We start from the raw sequence: 9136 nt of genomic DNA, 5'->3' as shown, positions 1-9136 counted from the left end.
GGCCCGCCAGGGTGCTTACCCTGGCGAGCCGCGTGCCGAACGTTGCCGACCCCTGATCTATACTTAGAGCAGGAACTGAATTATTTCCATCTGTTTATTTTATATCTATCTATCTATCAATAAGGAATACCTTTCAGTATCTTAGGGTCTTATTTTCCTCAGCCAGTCTCGAATCAGAATTTAAATTTTGTCATAAGACTAGTTCCTAGTATCTCTCTCCACTTTTCCCCACAGACAATCAAGTTCTCCTCCCCCTATCAGACGGCGGCCCACCTGGAGTAGGTCATCCTTGGTATGTAATATAGTGGGGTCTTCAATGATAATGCTGGTATTGCTGCTACAGGGATGGGGCAGTACATGAGATGGGACATTTTCTAAAGTTCAAATATATTAATCGACTAGACATTGGCATTCTTGAAACTCATTACTGCCATGTCACCTACAGGAAGTGTGTTAATTGAAATGGAACATATTATTACTACTGATTCTAAAAATTACAGGCCTTGGGGCTTTAATGTTTCTACTTGTCCTGCAAAAATGGAACATCTTTTCTGCAGGAATACAGTGATGTTCAATGGGATTTGTCCTACAGGATAAGAAAACTCCTTAGAGTTTGAAAAATCTATTACTGTATACATAACGGAACGTCAAAACATACATACGCCAAAACCGAATCCTTGCATGATTTTACAGTGTGTTGCCCTGAACCCTTCCTCCATCCTCTATTTTTTGTCACTCTAAGGTGTCAAGTCTGCATTTAGACTGTGAGCTCTTTGTAGTGGGAACTTTATCTTGTTATGCATTTCTGTGAAGTGCCTAATATTTCTGAGTAAAACTTTTATAACCAGTCCATGATTCTGTGAGTCAATATTTTCTTTTTTTGTAAATCCATGCGACTAAGTAGAGCTGCTTACAATTTTTGACAATATTTTTTAATTGAAATTTTCACAAAAAGAGAGACAATTTTCCTGGAAATGTTTGCAAACATTATGTCCCATTTTTCAATCAGCTTTAGGGATAAGCTTTCTTTTGCTGCTACATTTTTCTCCCAGCACCCTTGAACTACCCTAAGAAATATCGAATTCCAGCAGAAAACCTAAGAGAGAATGGCAAGGTGCAACAACATTGCCAATCCCTTCCATAGAGGGCAAAAATTATCATGGCTGTATAAAATGGTTTGCTTGTGAAACAAAAAAAGATTGGCTTCCTTCTTGGCTCATTTCAAGCCCAGTGATGAAGTATAGTTTTCTTGCTTTGTAGCACCTTCCTGAAGTAATAAATCTTATTAGCATATGTCTGTGTAACAGAGTCAGTGTTGGTAGTTCTGTTTTTGACATCTCTTATCCATGCACACCAGCTGTCCCTTCTTAAGATGGGCAGTCCCTGTGTTTTAACAAAATCTGTACCATTTATTCATTCTGTTCCTTCTACAAATCTGTTCTAGTCCATTTTATTTCAGCGGTGTTATAAGTTGTCATATTTTCCTCTCCAAAAGCTTTTAATAGTTTTCACATGTGGGCAGGTACCTATGTTTTAAACTAATAGTCCTGCCCAGTTTCCTTTCCAAAACTGCCTGTTATTTTCAGCTTACTTCCAGAGAGCCATTGGTTAGCACAGTTTGCTTATTGCACTGTCTGTGTTACATTCTTTAAAATATAAAATTCTTATTAATTGCTAATTTGCTTTGTGAGCCCTGATGTGAAATATCTAATGTAAGGAAATGAAAGGGCCCTTGAATGCCTTATGATCTGATCAGCCTCATCTTTATTGCAAAGAAAACAAGACCTTCTTCCTATCAGATATGGAAAATGGAAGCCTGTATTTTAACAGGAAAAATGAATCATGCCTCCTCTGTTTAGATTCTATGTGTAAACCTTTGGCAAATGAGAAAATGGATTGGGAGCAATGAAAAGAGGAATAGGTGACTCTCCTCTCTAAAACAAACTGGTTTTCTCTCTGTTCAAATGAACCTTCATGTGCTTTTTTTAAAAAGTAGTTTTGCTCACTTGTTAGAGTAGTTGTTCTTTAAAGTAATTAGCCTTGCAGACGGCCTCCTTGAGCTGTATACAGCAGTTCTAGATAGCACTATCCGTGTACTCCTTGGTCTTTTATGGTAGCCTTGTAATAAATCAGTAGGCATAAGTGGGATAATGAAGTGAAGTCTGTGGTGTGTCTCTGACATTTGACAAAATGGCCTAGATTCTCATTTACACTAAGGCCTCCTTGCTTTGGCAGCGTAATTACATTTACACCCACTTCAAGCCCCACTTTTATACTACTCTGTCATGGTCTTAATGGTATGATAATAAATGAGAATCAGGCCCATTAAGTCTGTACTTTTTTTATTTCCATTGGGCAAAAGTCTATTTACTCTAGCCAAACTTCCAATGACTCTCACGTAGGCGGAACAAAGCCTGTAAGAGGCCCTAGTGTGGGTTTGTTTTTTAACCCCCCTTCCCTCCCCCCCAGTGATCTCTGAAGTGGATTTCTGACTCCCCCAGGCTTCAAGCTGCTCCCCAACTACTTCAGGGTAGACTGTTTTGCCTGGTCTCTCAAAAAAGTCCTGCTTTTCCAATAACAGAAGAGTCCTTGCAGACCAGTCTCAAAATAACGTGGGATTCAGCTTGTTTCCTATATTTCCTAATATATATGATACATTCCTAGCAAGAGACCCGTTCTCTTTGCTGTGAAGGCTCTTTTTCTGGCTCAGACCTTTGTAGGCTCCTTCAGTTCTTGCCAGACTAAGTTCTGCCTCTCAGGCTGCCAATAGAACCATTCTTCTGCTGACCAGAGCCATGCTCTTCGGAACACCCTCTTCTGTAACTGGGTCCAGCGGGAGCATTTCCTGTTTTCCTCTGCCATATTGCGTGCAAGGATTTATATGCCTCATCACAGTCACTTTCACTTCTTTTCTATTCCCCCGATCCCATAGAAAATGTAGGTGTAAGCCAAGCCCACTTCCTTTTTTGCCCGTTCAGTGGCTAGCTGTCATTGTGGCCCTTTGTCTCTGCACGAAGGCGAACTGTGCCTCTTCTCTCCTTGAAGCTATGGGCTCAGTCAGTATTTTGCTCTCCTGGAACCAGCCTGTCTGAGAGGTGCCTCTGAGGTGGTTCTGCAGGTATATTCGCTCAGAAGTCAGGGCAGTTTGCCTCTCTCTGAACACACCAGTGTGTGCTTCCATAAACTTCTCTACTTAATCACACCCACAACCGAGGTGGCTGCAGTGCCATCCTCCAGCCTCCAAATACTTCACTTTATGCATGGACAAAACTGCTGATTATGACCTCATCCATACTTTATATTATTACCTTTAAATAATCCATTGATTTAATGCTAAAGCATCCCTGTCCCTGATTCCTACCGTATCACAATGCTAGCTGCAATATTTATCAGCGGGGGGGTTGCCCACTGAAATTCTGCATTCAAGACACTGCGTGACTCTGCTGAGCCCCCTCATGTTGCTATTGCCTTTGCCCTCATCTCCCACCTACTACTCCTTGTGTTTTGGTCTCCTCTTGTTTTTGTCAGAGCCTCGTTTCTAGGCTATTCAGAGTCAAGGACTCTGGGTGAAAATGTTGAAAAGTAAAGTGAGCGAGGAGCCGTAATCCCATTTTCAAAAGTGACTTGTGTGTTAGAGAGCTTAAGTCCCAGTGATTTTTCAATAAGAACCAGGCTCCTAAGTAGCTAAGTCACTTTTATAAATGGGATGTAGGCGCCTAAGTCACGTAGGCACTTTTGACCTCATTACCCTGTGTCTTTTGTTTTGTAAAGCTCTGTACACATCTGCAGAGCTCTGTAAGGAAATGTTCTGTATTGTGGAAAGAATCTAGAATAATTTCTTCGGCACTTCATCTTCAAAAACTGTGGCAAAGCTCCAGTTTGCTGAGGTTATTCATGTTTCTCTTTTTATTTCAGCCAAGACAGCACCCATTTATACTGCCGCCTATGCATGTCCAGTGCGGAGAACACTACACTGAAACAAACAACTCACAAGGTATTTAGGGTGTACCTTTTTCCTTTCAGAGATCTGCAGCTTAATGTGCCAGCAAAGGGGCTCTTGATCATCAGATCTTGATTTCCAAAATGCAGTCCTGGTCAAATGGGAGTTAGTATCACTCCTCCACAATAACTTCATAGTTAAGGTTGCAGCAGGGTTCTGTTTAAAGCCCAATTTTCAAACTTATCTAAAATACACATGCACCGTTAGATGGGCTTGGAATGTGGCATGCCAGTTCAGTGCAGTGGGTAGAGTTTATAGGGCATGTCTGGGGTCAGTTGGTCAAGGGGTTGCCAAGTTACAGGTCTCCCCAAATGGCCTGATTTTAAAATTGCAACTTTCTTATAGTGCTTTTTTCTGCAGATCCAGTGAAACTGGGGAGGTGAGGGGGGAGTAGATCCACATAGCTGGTATATTACTTGATGGCCTTTTCTCTGTTCTAGTTCCTGTCACCAGGGTCAAACTTCAGAATTGTGTGAATAAAAAGTTGTATTTTTTGGCTCTGTGCAGGGTTAGCCTCAGAACTGTTCTCTGAGGAAAATATGGTGGCTGGAATCTAAGGTGTAGAGAGAGATTCCCACAAAATATCCTGTAGCCTAGTGCACTGGCCTGGGCATGAGGAGACCATAAGTTCTGCTGACGTCTGTTTGTGTTTCTGTGCATTGTTATTGACACACCTCTACACTAGGGAGACACAACTATTATTTCTCACCACCCCTTTTGGCAGATGAGATGATGGAGATGTTGCACCAAGTCACTTCCACTAGAGCTGGAAACAGCCCAGGCCTCTAATGTGGCAGACTGCATCTCGTTCACTTAACCACACTCTCTTTTGAAATGATTTTCTCAAAGCTATGTCTGCATACTGTGAGAGACACAGCTGAAGTGCCCTAGCCAATTGTCACGCATGATGGAATCTTAGTGTAGTGTTTGTGTGTCGTGAATGAGGCAGGGGTGTAGATAGGAATCGACTGAGATGCAGCAGGAGTGGACTTTACCACAGACTTCTCATGTGATGTTGGACAATTGCTTACACCAGAATCATTGGAGGTGGCCATCCTTCTGAGTCCTGTGAGATTTAGGAGGAAGGATAGTCCTATGGTTAAGACACTCAGCTGTGACTCAAGAGATCTGATTTTTTTATTCCTGCCTGTACTGCAAACTCCCTTTGTGACCTTGGCTGAATCATTTAATTTCTGTGCTTCAGTTACCTGATCAGTAGGCTGTTTTGGTTCCTCGGGGGCATGATCAGCCTGTTTTGGCTTGCTTAGAGTCCTGGAGACAACAGATTGGTTTGATGTTGAGGAACCTGCTACAGCCCTGGAGGAACTTCTCCCCCCTTTCACAATATCTGCCCGCTTGGGGCAGGGAGGGCAGTACATCAAGAGGAGACCTAAGGGAATATTCAGTGGTACAGTAGCTCTGGGGCCTAGTGCTGCCAATGGTGGAATGTATCTTTAGATAACAGCTGTGAACCTGCTGAGAGGCAGATGGATGGAGAGGGCAGAGAGAGTTCCACAACTACTTCCTGCGCCTTAGGAACCTCCCAGCGAGTCTGGATCTGAACTGTTTCGAAGCCTGGGCATGATTTGGATCTAGAATGTAGGTTCAGCCAATCATACAGACAGGGTTCAACCTCCAAAATATTTCCAAAATGCAGGAGTGTTTGAATCTGGAGTTTTGTTTTGATCCCATTCTGACACAATTAACAAACTACAGTGTGTAGGTGTATTACAGCATTTTGGACTTTTGGGGTGGGGGAGGGGGCAGGACAGAAAGAGCACAATGGATTCTGGATTGTGAGGCAAGGTAGAGAAAAGCTTGGGGTATTGGGTCCAGGAGTGGCAAAACAATCTGAAAGGCCAGTCCTGAGCCCACACATCCGGCATGGATGTACACAAGGCTGCCTCTTAATCACTGGTTCAGAATGCATTTGAAGTTTTGGTGGTTTTATTTAAGAAAGGTTTTGAGGATCATGACATTGCATGTGCCCTTGTTGGTTAAAGTGTCCTTTTCTTTATCTCTACCATACACAGACAGCATTTTCCATGGAAATGAAGAAACATTCTATTGTAGATCTCAGACCAGCTTGGACAGGTGCCCCATGGACTTCAGCTACTTAAATGGTAATGGGCCAAATGGCAGTATGTGCAGTGCCCACAGCATGAACTCTCTCAACCGTTCACAGAACTTCGTTCAGGCGTCTCCAATGTCCTCCAATCTCAGCATCCCAGGAAGTGATATCATGAGAGCAGACTACATCCCCAGCCATAGACATAGTGCCATCATAGTGCCGTCCTACAGGCCAACGCCAGACTATGAAACTGTCATGAGGCAAATGAAGAGGGGGGTTATTCACATGGATAGTCAAAGTCAATCTTTAAGGAACCTCAATATTGGAAATACACATGCTTACAACCAACCAGAAGACCTGGTTTACAGCCAACCTGAAATTCGAGAGAGACATCCCTATACTGTTCCTTATGGGCCGCATGGTGGTTATAACAAACCTGTTGCCCCATCTGACCAAATGAACCCTAATAATGCTGTGCAGAATAAGGCAGCAGCCAGTGCCATATCCCACACAGTTAGCACGCCAGAACTGGCTAACATGCAGCTGCAGAGCAGTCAAAGCTATAGTACTGTCCACATGTTAAATAACTATCTTTTCAGGCCACCACCTCCATATCCACGTCCACGTCCTGCCACCAGCACGCCTGACCTAGCGAGCCACCGTCATAAATATGTCAGTGGCAGTAGCCCTGATTTGGTTACTCGTAAGGTCCAGCTCTCAGTGAAGACATTCCAAGAGGACAGCTTGCCAGTGGTTCATCAGTCACTCCAGGAGGTTAGCGAGCCACTCATGGCAGTCAAGCATCATGCAGCTTTGCACAAGCGCCATAGTTTGGAGGTCATCAGCAATATGGTACGTGGTATAGAAGCTATGGCTTTAAAGACTTTAAATGCCCCTCTGCCACGTAGAAACACCTTGCGAGAGCAGGTGCAGCCAGAAGAGGCAGCGCAGATGGAACACGCGGTTCAGCAGCACCCTTGCTACCATCACAAGAAGACGTTCTCGAGTGCCACGATGCTGATACACAGCAGTGAAAGCGAAGAGGAAGAAGAAGCTTCAGAATCAGTGTCACAGATAGCACCGCTCCATGAAAATGTGGAATATAGTGCTCAGTTGCAAGCTGCTTTGGCTAGAATACCAAATAAACCTCCTCCTGAGTATCCCGGGCCAAGGAAAAGTGTTAGCAATGGAGCCCTGAGGCAGGACCAAGTAAACATTTCAGTGGCTGTAGCCAGGGCCAAGGCCATGAGGCCAGGGCCTACCAAGGCCATTAGCGTGTCTCGGACTGATCAAATGACAATGAATGGGGCCTCACTTGGACCATCTATCTCAGAGCCTGACCTCACAAGTGTAAAGGAGAGGGTCAAGAAAGAACCAGTGAAGGAAAGGCCTGTGTCCGAAATGTTTTCTATCGAGGACAGCATTATAGAAAGAGAGATGATGATGAGGGTAAGTATCTTTCTCTAATGCAGAGGCTTCTTTGAACCAAAGAACCAACCTGTTTTGTTTTTTTTAATATCCCAAAATGCACAACTGAAAACTGTTATAGCCTAAACAATGAGGAATGTAAAACAGCCTTATGCAGAAAAAAGAGTTTTTGACGGTCATAGGATAGCTGGAAGGTAAGAGTGAGTAAAAAATGCAGGGTCTGATTCTCCATTGCCTGGCTGCTTGTGCAGTCATTTAGAGCTCTGTAATTTGAATGGGTTTGCAATGCCATCACCAGTACGAGTGGAGAATTCTGGTTCAGTAGCATATTCTCCCCACTTTGCAGGGATATAAAGCAAAGCACTGCATAATATGCAGTGTTAGTGCGGAGAATCCAAACCATGACATTTAGATGGCTTATCACTTAGGATTGCTGCTTTTACATTGATGTAGCGTATACTTATTTTATGAGACTGAGTTTTATGAGGAGTAAACTTCGGTGGCAATAGAATTTGGATTGCTGCTTTTCTAAACTAGTGACTTGTTGCACAACAAAAGGAACAATACTGCTAACTTGAGGAAGTAGAGATGCTGTTTTTTCTTTCCCTGAGGTATGGGGAATGGGAATCCTTAAATTCTCATTCAGTTTCCTAGAACAAACCGATGATGCTGATTCAACTGCTTTTTCCTGCACAGCTGCACACTACAGCAGTTTTCAGATGAATGTACTAGCCCACAACACGCAGTTAATGAATTATGCACATACCTGGCGAGCAGAGTGTTTAAAGAGATTAAACTGATAAGAGTGACTAACTGTGAAATACTTTTTAACAACTTAATTTAGACATCCTGCATTACTGCCATGCCTTTTTGAAGAGACTTATTATTGAGTGTTCATCTCTTCTGCTTGTTGTAGGAATACATAATATGTTCCCTAAAATATAATCTAATAAATGGACAAATACAAAGTCTGGTCTTCCATAGACCTAAATGATAGTCAGCAGGGAAGGTATCAAAATATAAAGACTTAGTCATGGGCTTAACTTTATAAACTGTGAATAGTCCTATTGAAATCAAGTTAGGCAAGTACATATCTCTTTTTCAGGATGGGTTCTAGAGCAGAAGAAACATTGAATCCATTTACATTAATGTGATGTCCAAGTGATCTGGGGGTGTTTAGAAAATAATACTAGCTTTGCTGTTAATAATCTTCACGGCAAGGCTATTAGTCAGCAAATAAAGTGAGGTTACTTAATATCTACATTTAGAATGAAACACTTCACTATACCCCAGGGGATTTTTAAGCTTGTTTAGAAAGCTGCCATTTTGTTATTGCTGATTCTTGCATTTGAAGTAATGATTTAGAAGTAGTGAAAACAAAATTATTTGTTAGTCTGAAAGTTGACAGGCCCTCTATTTCCTTTGAGTTCTGCTAGAACAGGGGCGGGCAAACTTTTTGGCCTGAGGGCCGCATCGGGTTTCCAAAATTGTATGGAGGGCTGGTTAGGAGAGGCTGTGCCTCCTCAAACAGCCAGGCATGGCCCGGCCCCACCCCCTACCTGACCCCTCCTGCTTCTCGCCCCCTGACGGCCCCCCTGGGACTCCTGCTCCATCCAACCCCCCCACCATTCCCTGTC

The 9136-nt window shown here is 43.1% G+C and overlaps 1 protein-coding gene across 1 annotated transcript; it reads left to right on the top strand.

The window, feature by feature from the left end:
• Nucleotides 1-234: 234 nt before the first annotated feature.
• LOC113408377 (tyrosine-protein phosphatase non-receptor type 14-like) lies at nucleotides 235-7520 on the top strand (the record flags this gene model as incomplete). The annotated part of the gene is made up of 3 exons (XM_026661581.2): nucleotides 235-292; nucleotides 3916-3994; nucleotides 6034-7520. Coding segments are annotated over 3 exons (1624 nt in total), but the record flags the coding sequence as incomplete, so codon positions are not given.
• Nucleotides 7521-9136: the final 1616 nt, after the last annotated feature.

Source organism: Terrapene carolina, unplaced genomic scaffold, assembly GCF_002925995.2.
Source record: "Terrapene carolina triunguis isolate 2854851 unplaced genomic scaffold, T_m_triunguis-2.0 Scaffold11031, whole genome shotgun sequence".
NCBI classification, from domain to species: domain Eukaryota; kingdom Metazoa; phylum Chordata; order Testudines; family Emydidae; genus Terrapene; species Terrapene triunguis.
The sequence above is the reverse complement of the archived record's forward strand: the minus strand, read 5'-3'. Positions and strand labels throughout refer to the sequence as shown.